Source organism: Nesoenas mayeri (assembly GCF_963082525.1).
Source record: "Nesoenas mayeri genome assembly, chromosome: 28".
In the NCBI taxonomy this organism is placed as follows: Eukaryota; Metazoa; Chordata; class Aves; order Columbiformes; family Columbidae; genus Nesoenas; species Nesoenas mayeri.
This window is the reverse complement of record NC_137558.1, coordinates 634,621-654,156: the sequence shown is the minus strand read 5'-3', so window position 1 is coordinate 654,156 and position 19,536 is coordinate 634,621. Positions and strand designations below refer to the sequence as shown.

Sequence of the window (19,536 nt, the reverse complement as noted above, 5' to 3'; positions counted from 1 at the left end):
TTTACTCACCTTAAGCCCGGGCTTTACTCGCCTTAAACCCAGGACTTCATTACCTTAAACCCGGGCTTTACTCACCTTAAACCTGGGACTTAATTACCTTAAACCCGGGTTTTACTCACCTTAAGCCCGGGCTTTATTCGCCTTAAACCCAGGACTTAATTACCTTAAACCCGGGCTTTACTCACCTTAAACCTGGGACTTAATTACCTTAAACCCGGGTTTTACTCGCCTTAAACCCAGGACTTCATTACCTTAAACCCAGGACTTAATTACCTTAAACCCAGGCTTTACTCACCTTAAACCTGGGACTTAATTACCTTAAACCCGGGCTTTACTCACCTTAAACCCGGCAGCGCGATTTCCGTGTGGAAAATTGGGAACATAATGAATTAGTGCAGGAAAAGGGGAGCAGGTTTATTGCTAAAACGGGTTGAATTTGAACAGAAAAGGTTAAATTGATGTTTTTAAATGGAAATGACGGTTCCCCCGCGTTGGGAAAGTGGTGCCAAGGAACAAAGAGCCTTAATTGGGAAAAGACTTAATTAAAATCTGGATGATTTAATTGAAGGAAAGATCTAAACCAACCGTCCATCTGGGGCTGCAAATCAACCAGCCGAAATCAGGAGGAGAAGGGGATAAACCACGTGTTGCTGTTGGGCTTTGTTGGTCTCAAACTCAGGTTTTGGGCACCCAAACTGTCTGGAAACGCCCCAAAACCGGCTCTGTGGGAACCCGGCCCGGATTGGCTGGCCGAAAAGCACCAAAATTCACCTTTTTCAATGAAAATTCCGGAAGCAGCGGCATCAATGCGGCACAAACCGGCGCCGAGTCGGTTTTAGGGCAAAACTGGGAAATTGCCCATTTCCGGCGGTTTGGAATTCACCCAAATGAGGCAGAAAAAGGTAAAAGCCAAAGGGCTCTGCAGCGGGAACGGGAACAAACTGGGGGGAAAATCACTAAAGCCCGTCCTAGATCAACTATTTGGGTTAAAATCAAGACTAAAGGGGGAATCGCCCTCCTGAGGTCGCCGTTGGGACCCGGGATCCTCCGCGCGGTTCTCCCGGGCGGCCGCGGCGTTGGCTCCGGCCGCAGCGCGCTCCGTGCTCCGTGTTCCGGGCTTGGTCCGTGTTCCGGGCTTGGTCCGTGTTCCGGGCGGTCCCGCCCACCTGAGCTGGCGCGTGGGGCGGACTCTCGCGGTTCGGTTAAGCCGGGCTCTGCCGGGCCGGCTCATCTGGCGACGGGCGCGTCGGCGTCCACGTTGTTGAGCAGGAAGAGTTCGGGGCGAGTGGCGAAGCCCAAATGCTGCTGGAAGAGGCGAAGGTGAGAATTAGAGCTGGGAACGGCCTGCGCTGGGCCTGGCTTAACAAAGCCAGACCTGAGGAGGGGTTCACAAAGCCCACGTTGAGGAGGGTTTAACCAAGCCTGTGCTGGGCAGGGTTAACCAAAGCTAAAGCTGAGTCTGGCTCAACAAAGCCTGAGTTGAGGTGGGTTTAGTGAGGCCTGAGCTCTGGGGCGGGGCTTATCTGTGTTAATTAATTACCAGCCCTTAATTAACCCACAGGAGCACCCTGGCTGCATCACCAGGGGGCGGGACACTCAGCTGTTGTTAACAGGCACACCCTTCTTAATTAGGGGTAATTAATCAGCCAGCACTTGATATTACTTCTATTAATTAGTTAATTGATCCCCTGTCAGGCACTGACCCTCCAGAACTTTGTCCCCTCCGCTAAGTATAGATTAATTTATTGCTCAATTTGAATTAAATTTGGGGCGTGGACACGTCTTAATTAGCACTAAGTGATTAAAGCGGGTGGGTAATTAAGAGAACCTGTTGCGGGGCCAATCGGGGCTTTAACTTGGAGCAGAAACCCCGAAACTTGGGGCTTTTGTTTCCCCAGAGGTTTATGAATTAACACCCCTGGTTTGGGCTGGCGTGTCTGATTTTAAACCCGGGCTGAGCTGGGCTTAAGGCGAAGGCTCCGGGAGCGTAAACCCGCTCAATATCGGTAGTTTTCGGTGTTTTGCTGCGGCACGAGGTGGAAACGCCGCGAAATCCCAACCCGGGCAGGAGACTCAGCGATTCCCCGCAAAACCCCCCAAAAAAGACCCGAGGAGCCAAGTGGGAACCACTCCGGTGTGTTTAATGGACAGGCTGCTTGGTACAAACGGGGGGCCAAGTAAAACCGGGTTTAGGAGAAGGCGCAACGAGCGGCTCAGTGTTGGGGCCCAGCAGAGCCCCCAAATCGGGGCAAATCGGGGGTGACACAACCATGTCCCCAGTACCACCCCCCCCCCACTCCCAACCAGAACCCACCCCCAAGGCCTTTTTTGGGGCAAATAGCCATAAAACCAACAAATTTTACAAGAAGGGGTTAAATCCCGCTGGAAAAACGAGCAATATGTTGTGTTTTCGAACCGGAGGGGGACGAGCCCCATGGGACGGGTTTGGGTGAGAAACGACGCCGTAATAATTAACACAGGCTCGTTTATTCATAAAACCCCCAGAAATCAGAGTTAGGCTGAGCCTAAAACACATTCATGGGCAACCCAACCAAATCCTCCCAAAAATGGCGGGTTTGTCCCCAAAATCCCCCGTTGTGCAGCGGGACCTGAGAAACTCCCTCAAGAAACCTCCTTTTGCTCATGGAAACGTTGAAACCCGTGGGGGGTTCAACCTCAAAATTGCACCAAAACGAGCGGGTTTTGCCCATGGCAGAAGCAAAACGTGTAGTTTTTTGTGTCGTAATTTGCTACATCAGCCCTCAGCCGCCCGATAATTAACAGAAAGTCGTTAAATCGCTAACGAGGAGGGCGGGTTGTAGTGGATTTAAAGCAGCATTGGGGAATAAAACCCCCAAAGGGCATCGGGGGCGTTTTGAGGCGGAAAACGGCGATTTTGGGGGCGACAAAGAGCGTTTAATGGCGCCTGGGGGGGATAAATTCCCACCCCGGCGATGCGGCGACTCGGTCGCTTCGCCAAGCGCCAAAATCAGCCAAAAAACCCGTTAATTGGCAACATTAGCACTGAGGTTTCTTGTCGCCGCGTCGCTCCGCACGGCCGCCCTGCTCCAATTAGTGTTTTTGGGTGAAATAATTAGCGAATGCGGCAATGGGAGCTCGGGCGCCGCGGCACAGCGTGCAGATACCGCCCCAAAATGTGCAAACGTCAGCATTTTAGCTTATAGCGTTGGGTTTTTCCAGTTGGTGCCGGGGCCACCGGGACCCCGAGTGTCAGTGTTGGTGCCAAACGCGGGCGGGACGGGGAATCGCCCGTTTTAACACCAAATATACATTAAAACGCCAAAGTTTGGCGGGGAAAACGGGGTCGAGTTGCAGCAAAATGCACCTGAGAATACAAAAAACCGCCAGAAATTCTAGTTTGGGGGAAGCGAACCCCCTGAAATTGGGGTTACGGCAGCAGGTCCTGCGGGGGGGTCTGGATTTAGTGTTGGGGCGTTTCTGGTGTGCAAAGCGCACATACGTTTGTCTCCGTTCACACAGTAAACCATAGCAACGCGCTGGCTCTGATGGCTCCGCTGCGAACGGCCTATTTGTCGGGTGTGCGCGGGCGAGTCCTCGGTCAGGAGCGTCCTGGTGACACTTACCGAGCGGCCACAGGCCAGCGCCGACACCCCCAGCGCGATCAGGCACAGCCACGTCTGCAATTGAACACACCGAGAATTAACAGCGGCGCGGCGGCAGCACCGCGCCCAACGCCGCTCGTTAGCGCCGGAATTAATTGCTAAGAGGCGCGGAGATGAGTGTTGGTGACAGAGATGAGTGTTGGTGACCGAGACCAGTGCTGGCGACTGAGACCAGTGCCGGTGACGGAGATGAGTGTTGGTGATCAACACCAGCACTGGTGACCAAGACCAGCACCGGTGACAAAGATGAGTGTTGGTGACCAAGACCAGCACTGGTGACCGAGATGAGTGTTGGTGACCAACACCAGCTTTGGTGACCAAGACCGGCATCGGTGACCGAGATGAGTGTTGGTGACCAACACCAGCTTTGGTGACCAAGACCGGCATCGGTGACCGAGATGAGCGTTGGTGACCGAGACCAGCGCTGGTGACAGACATGAGTGTTGGTGACCAACACCAGCACTGGTGACAGAGACCAGCGCCGGTGACGGAGATGAGTGTTGGTGACAGAGATGAGTGTTGGTGACCAACACCAGCACTGGTGACCGAGACCAGCGCCGGTGACCGAGACCAGCACCAGTGACAGAGATGAGTGTTGGTGACCAACACCAGCATTGGTGACAGAGACCGGTGCTGGTGACAGAGACCAGCATTGGTGACGCTGTTGGGGTTGATGATACTGAAGCATTTTCCGAGCAAAATGAGGCTGATTTTACCCCCCGAGCCCCAAATCTCTCCTTATTTTTATATGGGGGGAAACTGGGCTGTCCGGGGTTGTTTGATTGGATTTGTTTCATTTACAGGGCGTTAACCCGGGGTGTTAAATCGAGGCCTTTTTGGCACCAGCGAGCAGCAAATTGCTGAGAAAACGCCAGAAAACGGGTACGGGGGTTGAATTTGCGGCACAAACACCGTCCCCGGCAAACCCGGCTGTGAAAAACGAGGAGGGCGGGTTGTAGTGGATTTAAAGCAAGATGGAGGAATAAAACCTCCAAAGGGCATCGGCGGCGTTTTGAGGCGGGAAACGGTGATTTTGGGGGTGACAAAGAGCGTTTAATGGCGCCTTGGGGGATAAATTCCCAGCCCAGCGATGCGGTGACTCGGTCGCTTTGCTGAGCACCAAAATCAGCCAAAAAAACCCCATAAAATGGCAATATGAGCGCTGAGGTTCCTCGTCGCCGCGATGTGTGAGGAACGGGCGCCTGGGGGGGTTACGGCACAAATACATTTATAAGCAAATCCATTAAAACTGCCCCGTCCAGCCCAACGCGGCGGGCGAGTTTAACACCCGCAAAACACGCTGATTTGGAAATAATGGTGAAAAAACTGAGCCAACCCACCAAGTAGGCGATGAAGGAGAGGTAAAGGATGCTGAGCACGCCGGCGCCGACGTACAGCGCCACGTGGTTGAGCTCCTTGACATACGCCACCACGAAGTACATGTTGATGCCGCAGACCAGCAGGATGACCAGCCCGCCGCCCACCTTCCAGAACCTGCGCGGACAGTTTGGGGTGAAACGGGGGGGAAAACGGCGCGTCCCTGGGGGGGAAGAGGTGGAAACGCACTCACAGCCCGTTGGCGAAGTCGTTCATGACGCTGGGCAGGCTGGTGAACGTCAGCACGGGGATGAGGGCGAACGGGAGCTGGAACGGGGACAGAACACAGCATAAGGAGCAGATTATCGCTATCGCCGGGTTTGTGCGTATCCGGCGGCGTTTTCCCCAAAAATATCGGCGTGGGGCAGCGCTGGGCTGGGAGAAGGAACAAGGGCAAGTGTAGAGTCTTGTATATGGGCAGAACAACCCCAGGTTCCAGTGTAAGTTGGGGGATGAGCTGTTGGAGCGGTGAAAAGGGAGCTGGGGGTCCTGGGGACAGCAGGGTGACCATGAGCCAGCACTGGCCCTTGTGGCCAGGAAGCCAATGGGACCTGGGGGGGTTAGAAGGGGGGGTCAGTAGGTCAGAGAGGTTCTCCTGCCCCTCTGCTCTGCCCCTGTAAACAGGGTTTAGTTCGGATACTGTCACGATATACTTAGCAAACATATATATGTATAAATACATAATTACACAGCCATAGCACCCTGAGAATGCCCGATCTCATCTGGTCTGGGAAGCTAAGCAGGGTCGGGCCGGTCAGTACTTGGATGGGAGACCAGCTGGGAATCCCGGGTGCTGTGGGCTGAGCCAGCACTGGCCCTTGTGGCCAGGAAGCCAATGGGACCTGGGGGGGGTTAGAAGGGGGTGGTCAGTGGGTCAGAGAGGTTCTCCTGCCCCTCTGCTCTGCCCTGGGGAGACCACACCTGGAATCTTGTGTCCAGCTGTGGCCCCTCAGTTCCAGCAGGACAGGGAACTGCTGCAGAGAGTCCAGCGCAGCCACCAAGATGCTGCAGGGAGTGGAGCATCTCCCGTGTGAGGAAAAGGCTGAGGGAGCTGGGGCTCTGGAGCTGGACAAGAGGACACTGAGGGGGGACTCATTGCTGGGGATCAATATGGAAAGGGGCAGTGTCAGGAGGATGGAGCCATTGGTGACAACCAGTGACAGGACAAGGGGCAATGGGTGCAAACTGCAACACAGGAGGTTCCGCTTAAATCTGAGCAGAAACTTGTTGGGGTGAGGGTGGCAGAGCCTGAACAGGCTGCCCAGGGGGTTGTGGAGTCTCCTTCTCTGCAGACATTCCAACCCGCCTGGTTCCTGTGTAACCTCATCTGGGTGTTCCTGCTCCATGGGGGGATTGCACTGGATGAGCTTTCCAGGGCCCTTCACCCCTGACACTCCGTGTTTGTGTGAAATTCCAGACCGCGGTTGATCCTCTCGCCTCCCTCGTGAATCACGTGGGTTGGGGAAGCCCCTCAGGATCCTCAGCTCCACGAACCCAGCGCCAAAACAAGGTCCAGATCAACACCTGGCGCGACCTGCCCTGCGGACCCCTCAGCCGAGAGACGCCATTTCCCCTGGCGCGCCGGCGCCGCGCTCACCTGCAGCTCATGAGCACGTTCAGGAAGTCGTTCATGCCCGTCAGGTGCTCGACGTCCTGGAAGATGGCGACCAGCAGCGTGGGCGTGATGGCGATGGAGCGCGTGAGCAGCACCCGCGCGAAGCGCGACCAGCGCAGGTTCAGAAGCCCTGCGGGGACAAACCGGCGCACAGCTGCGGGAGCGGCCGCGCCGGGAGCCGCCGGAGCCGCCAGAGCCGCCGCACCGGGAGCCGCCGGAGCCACTTTGAGCCCTGAGGGGATTTTGGGGCCATTTTGAGCCCTGAGGGGATTCTGGTGCCGCCATTTTGAGCCCTGAGGTGACTTTGGCACCATTTTGAGCCCTGAGGGGATTCTGGCGCCATTTTTGAACCCTGAGGTGACTTTGGGGGCATTTTGAGCCCTGAGGGGATTCTGGCGCCATTTTGACCCTGAGGGGATTCTGGCGCCATTTTGAGCCCTGAGGTGACTTTGGGGCCACCATTTTGAACCCTGAGGTGATTTTGGGGCCATTTTGAACCCTGAGGTGATTTTGGCACCATTTTGAACCATGAGGTGATTCTGGCGCCATTTTGACCCTGAGGGGATTTTGGCGCCATTTTGAGCCTGAGGTGATTTTTGGCGCCATTTTGAGCCCTGAGGTGATTTTTGGCGCCATTTTGAGCCCTGAGGTGATTTTGGGGCCATTTTGAACCCTGAGATGATTTTGGGGCCATTTTGAGCCCTGAGGTGATTTTTGGCGCCATTTGAGCCCTGAGGTGACTTTGGGGCCATTTTGAACCCTGAGGGGATTCTGGTGCCACCATTTTGAGCCCTGAGGGGATTTTGGCACATTTGAGCCCTGAGGTGACTTTGGCACCATTTTTGAACCACGAGAGGATTTTGGCGCCATTTTGAGCCATGAGGTGACTTCGTCGTGCCGTCGGCATGAGCGGCGCACGCTCGTAGCGCTAATTACCTCCATAACGAACTGCCCGAGTAGGTGCCGGTCATGGTGGAGCTCTGGCCGGCGGCGAGGATGCCGATGGCCCAGATGTAGAGGGCGGCGGGGCCGAAGTAGCAGCCCAGGACGGCGCCCTGGAACGGAGGACCCGTCACGCCACGGCCGGCCGCCATCGTGGGTCCGACACCCCCCGTCACCGCCGCGCTCGAGTGAACTCCGCTTTGCTCATTAGGACATTGTTTTAACACAAAAACAGGAGGAAAAACCCGCAGTCGCGGAGCAAGCGCAGTAAAAACGTTATTTACCTCGTGCGCAAACGTTGTAATTAATTAGCGCTACGGGGCTGATTGGTTTTATATAAATGATGGAGACTGGGCTGCTGGTTGGATCCAACGCCCAGACCCGCACAACTCTCATCAAATCCATGTTGTGTGCAGAATTCGGCTCGGACGCACACCCCGGGGTGAAAAACCCCGATTTAGGGACAGCGGGGCGACTGATGCTTTTGTGGGGACCCCGAACCGCGTGCTCACCCCTTTGTAGATGTCGACCTCCAGCGTCTGGTTGTCGTTGGGAAGAGCGCGGCGTGCGGGCTGCTGGCGTTGCGGCACACGGCGTTCTGCGCGTGGACACGGCCGTCAGCTCCCCGCTCCCGTTTCTCCCCGTTTTCCACCCAAAAACGCAGCTCGGACCCGCCGGGCGCCCCCGACTCACCACGTCCGCGTTGGTCTTCTCGAAAAAGGCTTCGGCGAAGACGGTGACGACGAAGATGTTGATGATGAAGGAGACGAAAGAGCGCGATGCAGGACTCGAGGAAGAAGTACTTGTTGGCCTCGCGCACCTCGCGCTTGTTGGAGCGGTTCACCTGCCGGGACTGGGGGGCACGGGGGGACACGGGACACGGGGGGGACATGGGGGGGACACGGGGGGTCAGTTGTGTTTGGAGTCTGCGGTGTTGGGGAAAAAGAAATACGAGAGAAGAGGAAACCCAGGAAAAAGGGGGGAAACGTGGGGAGGAAAAGGGGGGAATGTGGGGGGGAAAAAGGGGAGGAAATGTGGGGGAAAAGGGGGCAGAACGCGGAGGGGAAAAGGGAGGAAACACGGGGGGAAATGTGGGGGAAAAGGGGGTGAAAAGCAGGGGGAAAAGGGGGGAAACCTGGGGGAAAAAGGGGGGAAATGCAGGGGGAAAAAGGGGGGGAAATGCAGGGGGAAAAAGGGGGTGAAATGTGGGGGAAAAAGGGGGGAAATGCAGGGGGAAAAGGGGGTGAAATGTGGGGAAAAAGGGGGGGAAATGCAGGGGGAAAAAGGGGGTGAAATGGGGGGAAAAAGGGGGAAATGCAGGGGGAAAAGGGGCAGAACTCGAGGGAAAAGGGGAAATGCAAGCAAGCAAGCAAACCTGGAAAACAAGCGAACACCCCCCAAAAAAGTAAACACCCCCAAAAGGAAATCCAAAGAGACAAGCGGGGCCGGGGAGCGCGGAGCCCAGCGGAGCCCAGCGGAGCCCAGCGGAGCCCAGCGGAGCCCTGCAGAGCCCAGCGGAGCCCAGCGGAGCCCAGCGGAGCCCAGCGGAGCCCAGCAGAGCCCAGCGGAGCCCTGCAGAGCCCAGCAGAGCCCAGCGGCCGCTCTCCGGGCGTCTCGGGTTTGCGGCGCTCACCTTGACCAGCGCGGAGTGCAGGTACATGTTGTGCGGCATGATGACGGCGCCCACGATGCCCACGGCCTGCTCCAGCTGCGCCCGTGCCGCAGCCGCGGCAGTACGGCACGAACAGCCCCTGCAGCAGCGCCCGCTGGCTGGGCCGCACCGTCACGTACTGCGGACAGAACCACGGACACGGGGTGTGGGGAACCATCCCGAGGTACAGCATGGGGCACCAACAGCCCCGTCACGTATTGGGGACAGAACAACGGACATGGCACGTGGGGAACCATCCCGAGGCACAGCATGGGGCACCAACAGCCCCGTCATGTATTGGGGACAGAACAACGGACACAAGACACAGAGCAGTGATCTGAGGTACAGCACAGGGCACCAACAGGGCCCAAAACGCAGCAGTCGGGGCGTTTTTGTTCAGCTCAGCAGGGCCGGACGGCGGATACAGACCCAGCGCCAACTGTGCTCAGCTGGCGGGGTTTTGGTGCCGTTTCAGCGCTGTTTGGGGACGGGAACGGCGCCGTTTCGACGCTGTTTGGGGACAGGAATAGTGCCGTTTTGGTGCTGTTTGGGGATGGGAACGGCGCCATTTCAACGCTGTTTGGGGACGGGATTGGCGCCGTTTTGACGCTGTTTGGAGACGGGAACGGTGCCGTTTTGGCGCTGTTTGGAGACGGGAACGGTGCCGTTTCGGTGCTGTTTGGGGACGGGAACGGCACCATTTCAGCGCTGTTTGGGGACAGAAATAGTGCCGTTTTGGCGCTGTTTGGGGACAGGAATAGTGCCATTTCGGCGCTGTTTGGGGACAGGAATGGCACTGTTTTGGCGCCGCTCTGTGTGTCCGTACCTCGTATCCGAAGGTCAGCGCCATGATGGTGATGAGGAGCCCGAAGAACGCCTCCAGCTTGCGCAGGCCTGCGGGCGCACAGGAGCGGCGCTCAGCGCGGGCGCACAGGAGCGGCGCTCAGCGCGGGCGCAGGCGCCCAACGGCCGGTCCGGCTCGCGGGGGAGAGAAGACGTTACCGTATTTGTCCAGGAAGAGGAAGACAAAGGTGTCGGCAATGGTGATGAGGACGCCGCCCCAGAGCGGGACCCTGCGGGCGAGAACCAGAGTCACCACAGCGCCCCGAGCCCCAAATCTCCCTCGAGCTCAGTGATCTCCCTGGGGACGGAGCCGCCTTTGGGGGCTGGTGCGGGACGAGGGTCCCTCAGGTCCCTCAGGTCCCCACAGGACACTTTTCTGCCCATAATTTAGCAGGAAAGGACGATTTCCCCAGAAAGCTGCAGCCTGGGATCACACTTTGAGCTCAGATCAACCCCAAACCCGCAGTTCTGCTTAAACCAAACAGAAACGGGCCCCAAAGGCTGAGCCAGGCGGGTGAATCGCCCTCCGCAAGAGCCGAGTTTGGGGGGTTTGTAGGAAATAAGCGCGGTTTTGGCAGTGCCGGCGCCCAGCGCCACTCACTTGCCCATGGAGAGCAGGTTGATGGCGATGGCCGAGCCGATGACCTCCTGCATGTCCGAGCCGATGATGGCGAGCTCCACCATCAGCCACAGGATGATCCGCGGGGCCTGTGGGCAAAAACACCCAGAACCTTCAAAACGGGGACAAGTCTCATCCCTTTAACATCCGGGCGAGGGGGCGGCCGTTTGGTAAGCGGGGACACGTCCCAACCGCAGCAGCGCCTCGTCCTGAACCGATTTAAGCGCCAGGAATCTCAGAAGACCCCAAATCCCCGGTTGTGTTCCCTGGCACGCCCACTCACATCCAGTTTGCTCAGATGGGGACGACACAGACGGGACCCCGGCGTCCCCACCGCTAACGGCCCCAGCTCTTAATGAGCCCTTCGGCGCTACAATTAAAACCTCCCTCCAAATCTGCTTTTTCCAACCCAAATAAACCAACTCAACCCGCAGCTCCTCGCGGAGCAAAATCAAGATGAGAATGTATTTCATTGAACAAGACGCCACGTCCCGAGGGGGATCTGACCCCGGACAGGTCGCAAGTGACATTTCTGGTGTCACCAGCGCCCCGGGACGGCGCCGAGCGCGCGGTGTGACCCACCTTGCGGTACTGGCGGTGACAGACCTCGGCGAGGTGCAGCCCGGTCACCACGCCCAGCCGCGCCGCCAGCCGCTGCAGCAGCAGCCCGATCACCGTGGCCAGCAGCAGGACCCACAGCAGCTGCGGGGACACACGACAAGGGACACCAATCAGCCCCCAGAACCCGGCTTTGGGATCTCCGCGGGCTTCGGCAAACCCGCTCTGGTGACCTTGCGGGGTGTTTCGCGCGTTCAGGTGCCGCGGGAAATCCTGCTCCGTGCAGCGATTTGCAGGGGGTTGGGGGGTTGAGTTCTGCTCCCAAGGGATAGAATGAGAGGGAATGGCCTCAAGTTGCACCCGGGGAGGCTGAGGGGGGAAATTTGGGGTGATTTCTGCCCCAAAGGGCGTTGAACAGGCTGCCCAAGGCAGGGCTGGGGTCACCGTCCCTGGGCAGGGAACAGACAAGGGTCTCGGGGACGTTTTAGTGCCAGCGTTGGGTTGGACTCAATGACTTTAAGACTCTTTTCCACCCAAAATAATTCTATATTAAACTCCATACGCTCTCTCCTCCTCGTTTAGAACCCGCGGGCGTGCACTGACCTTAAACCCAGCCACGGCCCCGGACTGCAGGTCCGACTCGATGTTGCCCGGGTCCAGGTAGGCGATGCTCATCAGGAACCCGGGGCCCGTGAAGGCCCAGAGCTTGCGGAAGCTGAAGCACGAGCGCTGCGGGAGGGGGACGGAGCGTCAGGACCAGCCCCGCGGCCCGGCCCGACGCAGAACCGACCCCGGCCCGCGGCACAAAACCGGCCGGGAACCGCCGCGCTTTGCGGTTCATTCCCTCGCTGGCGCCGCAGGAAGCGGCGCTGGTCACGTCGACCCACCCGCAGCTTCCCTGCGGTCTCGGGGCATAACTGAATGAGGTCTGGACCATGTAGTCCTAATCGAATGGGTTTAGGACCAGTCAGGCCTAACTAAATGAGTTTAGGAAGACACAGTCCTAATTGAACGAGTTTAGGATCAGTCAGGCCTAACTGAACGAGTTTAGGACCACAAAGTCCTAATTTAGCGAGTTTAGGACTAGTCAGGCCTAACGTTCAAGTGTTTAGGACCGGACTGGCCAAGGCTGGGCTCAGGTAAACGCGAGTGGGAGGTGAATCCCCAAACTGCGCCTCGTGGTTTAATCAGAAGCCAAGGGGCACCATCCTGCCGCGGCGACAGCGCCCAGCGCGGCTCCGGCTGCGGCTGCCGCGATACGGGGACACGGCGCCGCGGTCCCGCCGCCACAAACCACACGTTTTCCTGCTTTCCAGCAGATTTTGCTGCTCGGAGCCCTGCGGGTCAGAGACCCCGGCGCACAGAGCACCAGCTCCAGGCAACCCCGGGGCACAGAGCACCAGCTCCAGGGCAACCCCGGCGCACAGAGCACCAGCTCCAGGCAGGGAGGGAACCGGCGCCGGGATCGCCCCGCCGCGCTCTCACCGTCTCGTCGTCGGGGATGGGGATCTTGCTGTCGAAGTAGGTGGTGAAAGGCTCCTCGGCGTCGGGCGGCTGCAGCGGGTTCATGCTGCTGGAGACGGTGCTGAGCGCCCCGCCGGGCTCCCCCGCCGCCTCTTCTGCGCCAGAACGCGGGACATAAGGAACAAACGCAGGTGAGCAGCCCCGGCCTGCCCGGCCTTCGCTCCCGCTCACCGGGCGTGAAGAGCCGATTAAATGAAAATAATACACCCCGGTGTAAGCCCGGCCTAAGAGCCGCGCTGCCCTGCCCTGGGCGGTAGGCGCAGGGGAGTTCATCGAGATTAACTAAAGAAAAGCGGCCCTGAGGCCATAATGATTCACCAGGACGGGTCTGAGTGAAACCCGCGGCTGGTTCTGCACCAATTTGCACCGATTTCCCCCAAACCCGCACCGGAACACACAACCCGTGAGCAGTTCGGCTCGGGGTCGCGTCGCTGCCGCCGCGAAAGCGCGCGGTCCGGGCTCAGGACCCCCGGTCTCCCCTTTGGCAAAGGGTTTGCGTCCCGCGCTCACTCTCGCTCGCCCTACGCGGCATTTTGCTGCCGAGCGGCCGAGTCCCCGGTTGCCGAGCGCGGGGCCGCCGCGGCGCTTTATCCCGCTTCCCGGTTGCATGAGCGCTGCTCCTCCTCCTCCTCCCAAACCTCCCGCCGGACCGGTCTGCACCAAACCAGCTCGTTGGTCTCGTTAAACCAGCCCCGGGGCTGTAAATGGAGCCGCCGGGCGGGCGCTGGTGACAAGGGGGGCGTGAGGAGTCAGCGCGAGGGGCGGCCGTACCGCAGGGCGCCTTCGGGTCCGCGTCGGCGTTGCCCATGGTCGCAGCCTTCGGGGGCTGGTTCGGATCGGCCACGCTGCCTGCGAGACAGAAATCAAACAGGTAACGAGGGAGATTTAAAACAACGCCCCCCCGGCCCCAAAAGGGGCCTTTTGGACCCCAAATTTGTTAAAAGCTGTGGTTGTGGCAGCAGCGGGGACGGGCGAGCCCGCCGGCGTCTGCGGGACGGCGCCGCTTGCCAAACTCCGCAAGAAAGTGGAATTTCCTTGATGTGTATAAAGAGAATGACAAAGCATCCCACCCCTTCCAGGCACGGCCATTGCGCCATTGCGCCACCGCGCCCGGCACAGCGCCCGGCACAGCGCCCCGGGTCGCTTATGTAAACCTGCACAAGCTGCTTATGTAAACCAGCACAAGTTGCCCCTATGGACCAGCCCAAGTTGCCCCTACGGACCAGCCCACGTTGCCCCTATGGACCAGCCCACGTTGCCCCTACGGACCAGCCCACGTTGCTCCTATGGACCAGCTCACGTTGCTCCTATGGACCAGCTCACGTTGCTTCTATAAACCACCCCAAGTTGCTCCTACAGACCAGCCCAAGTTGCCCCTATGGACCACCCAAATTGCCCCTATGGACCAGCCCAAGTTGCCCCTATGGACCAGCCCAAGTTGCCCCTATGGACCAGCCCAGGTTACTCCTATAAACCACCCCAGGTTACTTCTATAAACCACCCCACGTTACTCCTGTGAACCATCTCAAATTGCTCCTATGAACCACCCCAAGTTGCTCCTACAGACCAGCCCACGTCGCTCCTGTGAACCACCCCACGTTGCTCCTATGGACCAGCCCAAGTTGCTCTTACGGACCACCCCACATTGCTCCTATGGACCAGCCCACGTTGCCCCTATGGACCAGCCCAAGTTGCTTCTATGGACCAGCCCACGTTGCTTTTACGGGCGCAACAGAATATTCAGTGTATTTTCACACCCACTCGCACAGAAAGGAGCCGGGACGGGGCTCTGCGTGAAGCTTTAAAAGGTCAAATTCCACCCCAAAAACCCCTCCCCAGCCCCTCAAGGACAAGCAAAGTCCCACCGGTATCTACCACTGGTTTGTAAAGCACTCAACCCCCCCCCCCCCCCCCCCCCCCCCGAAACCCATTGTAGATTAACGAGTTTTCCTTCTAACGAGGCAAAATCCCCTCAGCGAAGCCCTATGACGAAAACGCAAGGCGGGAATTGATTTTTAGGCAAATTGACCCGATTTTTCAGCCTTTCCGAGACGACCCCCCCTGGTTCCAAAGCCCCGAAGGCGCTTTGGCGGCACCAAAGCAGCCCGAGGCCGGCGATTGTTCCTTATCTGCGCAAACACGCTCAAGGTCTCGACGTGTTGACTCTGGGGCAGACGGCGGGTGAACAAGGAGCAAACCAAACCCGGTACACCCAACTGAGTACACCAAACCGAATACACCCAACTGAGTACACCAAACCCGGTACACCAAACCCGGTACACCCAACTGAGTACACCAAACCGAATACACCCAACTGAGTACACCAAACCGAATACACCAAACCCGGTACACCAAACCCGGTACACCCAACTGAGTACACCAAACCCAGTACACCCAACTGAGTACACCAAACCCGATGATACACCAAACCCGATGATACACCAAACCGAATACACCAAACCGAATACACCAAACCCGATGATACACCAAACTGAGTAAACCAAACCCGTTACACCCAACTGAATACACCAAACCCGATACACCCAACTGAATACACCAAACCCGATACACCAAACCGCAGCTGAGTAAACCAGGAGTAAACCAAACCCAATACACCAAACCCAACACACCAAACTGCACTTGAGTAAATGAGGAGTAAACCAAACCCAATACACCAAACTGAATACACCAAACTGCACCTGAGTAAATGAGGAGTAAACCAAACTCAATACACCAAACCCAATAAACCAAACTGCACCTGAGTAAATGAGGAGTAAACCAAACCCAATACACCAAACCCAATACACCAAACCGCACCTGAGTAAACCAGGAGTAAACCAAACTGAACACACCAACCGGAGTTTTGTCCCAAGGCCGGCGCGGAGCTTTTAAAGTTCCGCACGCTCCTTAAAGCTCCTTTTTAAAGCGCTTGCGAGCAGCTAAAACGAAGCGATAAGGCGGCTGTTCCCTGTAATCAATGAGATTATAAATGTTATAAATGAAATAACGCCCCCCCGGGGAACGGCCCTTACCCGGCACACGGGGCGCCCGCTTCGTTAGCGAAGGGGATGTTGATGCTCGTTAGGGGCGCAAGCGCCGCGGTATCTCCGCAGACGGGCCGAGAGCGGCTCCTCTATCTGCGGCGGCAGCTGCGGGGGTGGGAAACGCCCCCCGGGTCCCCCCGCCCCCAAAACCGCTGCTGAGGCACCGGCCATGGGGTTTGGTGAGGTCACGGCTCCGGCGCCGCTCTTGGTGGTGACGGAAAACGCAGCGTGAAGTGACCACGTTGTCACCTCCGCAAATCCAAGCGACTCCTCCGCTAAAACCACGAGCGGGTTTAACGTTAGACCCGGATTAACCCCCCGGGGAGGAGGCGAAGGAGCCGAGCGCGGAGCATCACGAGGCGCGAACAGCGGAGACATTGAGCAGCGAAAACGGGGCGTTCTGGTCAGATCCCCAATGTGGGGCTCTTGTTTCCCGCCGCAAAGCCAAGGGGGGTTAAACCGGGGGGGTTAAACCAGGCAGAAAAAGCCGCAAAAGGCCCCGGGAGCGGTTCCGGCCATTGAAATGTCGGCGTTTGATGTTAACGCCGCGATGTTTAACCCTTTTGGGAGCGGCCGTGGGGCTGAGGCCTCGAACGCCCCCCCCGGGGTGCCAAACCGGGGTCCTGCACGGAAAGTCACCGAGCTGCCGAACGCCGGCGGTGGCACCGGCGCCTGTCGCCCGCCTGCTGCCTAAATAGGTTAAAGGAGCTCGTTACCCGCTAATTAAGCGCTGGTAGTGCCCGGCCTGCCCTGGGTGCAGCAGCTGCTGGGCGGGGGGGGAGGTGAACCCGCCCTTGCAAAACACGCAGAGCCCCAAAATTGGGGAAAAGCGACGGAAAATGGGCAAGAGGAGGGAGGTGGAGCAGGCGGGGGGTCCCCAGGGATGGAAGATGGGGGATCCCCCCCAGCACACCCGGGGGACACCCCCAGGGATCAAATGAGGGGGGATCCCCGGGGATCTGCTGAGGGGGTAACGCCCCCCAGCACATAGAAGGGACCCCCACCCGGATCAAACGAGGGGGATCCCCCCAGATAGCCAGGGATGCTCCCCCAGGGATCAAATGAGGGGGATCCCCCCCCGGCACACCCAGGGGATCCCCCAGGGATCAAATAAGGGGGAACCCCCCCAGCCATCAAATAAGGGGGATCCCCCAGCACACCCAGGGGACCCCCAGGGATCACTCAGGGGGGGGAACCCCGCAGGGATCACTTGGGGGAGGATCCCGCCCCCCCCGCACATTCAGGGGCCACCCCCAGGGACTGAACAAGGGGACCCCCCTGGCCCCCGCCCCTCGGGGTCACCCCAAGGGGGATCCCCCGCTCACCCCCCGCGGCTCCCAGCGCCGCCCCCAGCACGGCCCCCCCCGTGACGCCATTGGCGCGACAGGGACCGCGACGGGGGGGGAGGACAGTGGGGACAGCGACAAGGGGGGGGACAGCGGGGACAGGGGACAGCGACAAGGGGGGGACAGGGACAGCGACAAGGGGGGGACAGGGACAGCGACAAGGGGGGGACAGTGGGGCAGGGACAGGACAGGACACAGTGAGGGGCCACGGGGGGGACACCATGGGCCTCCCTGGTTTTCCCCCAGAAAAGAGCTTTTTCCCCTCCAAAACATTTGCGACCCCCGTCCCTCCGTTAAACACCCAAAAAACGTCAGCGTGCCGAGGCGCCCAAATCCTGCAGGAATTCACAGAAATCCAAGAAGTTCCAGCGCTGGGGGGAATTTCGGCACCAGGAGGGAAATGAACCCCAATCCCACAGCTGGAAACTGAGGCTTTTCCCCCAAACGTGGGTTTGGGGCGGATGGTGCCATAATTGAGGTTTTTCCCCCCAAACACGGGGGTTTTGGGGCAGGATGATAGTTCAATACTCGAGGTTTTTCCCCCCAAACATGGGGGTTTTGGGGCGGGATGATGGTTCAAATACTCACCAAGCTGGAAAAGGGAGGTTTTTCCCCCCAAACGTGGGGGGTTTGGGGTGGGATGATGGTGGAAATCAAGGTTTTTCCCCCGAAACACAGGGGTTTTGGGGTGGATGGTGCAATACTCACCCAGCTGGAGAACTGAGGTTTTTCCCCCAAACATGGGGGCTTTGGAGTGGATGGTTCGATACTCACCCAGCTAGAAAAGGGAGGTGTTTTTTCCCCCAAACGCGGGGGTTTTGGGGCACGATGATGGTTCGATAATTGAGGTTTTTCCCCCCAAACATGGGGGTTTTGGGGTGGGATGATGGTTCGATACTCACCGAGCTGGAAAAGGGAGGTTTTTTTCCCCCAAACGTGGGGGGTTTTGGGGCGGGATGGTGGTTCAATAATCGAGGTTTTTTCCCCAAACACGGGGGTTTTGGGGCAGGATGATAGTTCAATACTCGAGGTTTTTCTCCCAAATGCTGGGTTTTAGGGCAGGACATTGGTTTGATACTCACCGAGCTGGAAAAGGGAGGTTTTCCCCCAAACATGGGGGTTTTGGGGTGGGATGGTGGTTCGATAATCGAGGTTTCCCCCCAAACGCGGGGTTTTGGGGCGGGACGATGGTTCAATACTCACCGAGCTGGCAGCCGGCCGGGCCGCGGTTCAGGACGTACTTCTTGGGCATGGCGGCGGTTTCGGGAGCGGACGCCCCACGCGCTCCCTATTTATTTCCCACCGCGCCTCCTCCTCCCACGGCCCCCGCGTTCCAGCCAAAGTCTCCGCGGGCGCCCGCGGACTCGCCCCTTTGTGGTCCATTAAAGAGCCGCCGACCGAAGGCGCTGAGCTCACGGGGAGGCGGCGGCCGCGGGCCGGGGGCTCCTTATCGACGTATCGACACGGGAGCTCTAATTAAGCAGCGCGGGGGTAATTAGCGCTCGGCTCAGCCTGGACTCTGCTCCGCCACCGAGACACCCGGCGCAAAGCAGCGCTTCGGGGCGCCGGGCGCCGCGCTACGTGCGGGGCTGATAGCGCGGGGTCGATAGCGCGGGGTCGATGCGGGCGGCCCGGCCGGGGCTGCTTTGATCGCCCGCCGGTTTCGCCCGGTAAAGGGTCCCCGGGGCCGGTTCGCGATAAGCAGGAGCTGAGTGCGCACAACGGGACCCGCCGCGCGGGGGCGGCACCGCGGGCGACCCGCGACCCGCCCCGAGGACCCGCGTGGACCCGCGACCCGCCCCGACCAGCCCCGAGGCCCCGCGGCGGGACGGAGCGCCCGGTGGTGGCGGTTTCTGGGGACCGAAGGGGCCGCGGAGCGACGGGCGGGTCCCCGCTCGCGGCACCGGGAGCGCGGGAACACGCGTGACCCGCGCGGGGGCGGCTGCGCGACCGGCCGGGCGGGGCGGGGCGGGCGCGGAGCCGCCCAGGGACCGGCGGCCGGTTGGCGCGGGAGCCGCGCGGGGCTCGGGCGGTTTGTGCCCCCGCGGCGGGGACTCGAGGGGCCGGGGCCCAGCTCACCTCGCCGTGCGGCGGGAGCGCGGGAACGGCGCGGAACGGGCCGGGCCGCTGCCCCGGGGACCTCAGCCCGGCGCCGGGAGCGGGGGCGGCGGGGCCGCGCTCCGGGGGTCCGGAGGCCCCGGCCCAACCGCGGGCCCGAGGCGCCGGGAACGCGGCCGCTTCCCGCCCGCGGTCACATGACCGCCGTAGCCACGCCGCTTCAGCCAATCAGCGCTCAGCTCACCGCTCCGTTGCCCGCGTTCTCTCGCTGTCCCCGCCCCCTGGCCACCGCGATCACATGACCGCCGCCACAGC

The 19,536-nt window shown here is 59.4% G+C and overlaps 1 protein-coding gene across 1 annotated transcript; it reads right to left on the bottom strand.

The window, feature by feature from the left end:
- Window positions 1-1,097: 1,097 nt before the first annotated feature.
- SLC11A2 (solute carrier family 11 member 2) lies at window positions 1,098-19,472 on the bottom strand. Its single transcript, XM_080360679.1, is given in 22 exon segments — window positions 1,098-1,302; window positions 3,606-3,659; window positions 4,985-5,138; window positions 5,215-5,288; window positions 6,619-6,626; window positions 6,629-6,790; window positions 7,586-7,691; window positions 8,091-8,128; window positions 8,131-8,176; window positions 8,272-8,349; window positions 8,351-8,431; window positions 9,212-9,292; window positions 9,294-9,368; window positions 10,056-10,123; window positions 10,232-10,302; window positions 10,674-10,780; window positions 11,274-11,393; window positions 11,853-11,978; window positions 12,735-12,868; window positions 13,545-13,622; window positions 18,367-18,635; window positions 19,243-19,472. Coding segments are annotated over 21 exon segments (1,785 nt in total). The 5' UTR covers window positions 18,416-18,635; window positions 19,243-19,472; the 3' UTR covers window positions 1,098-1,227.
- Between the last annotated feature and the right edge of the window lie 64 nt (window positions 19,473-19,536).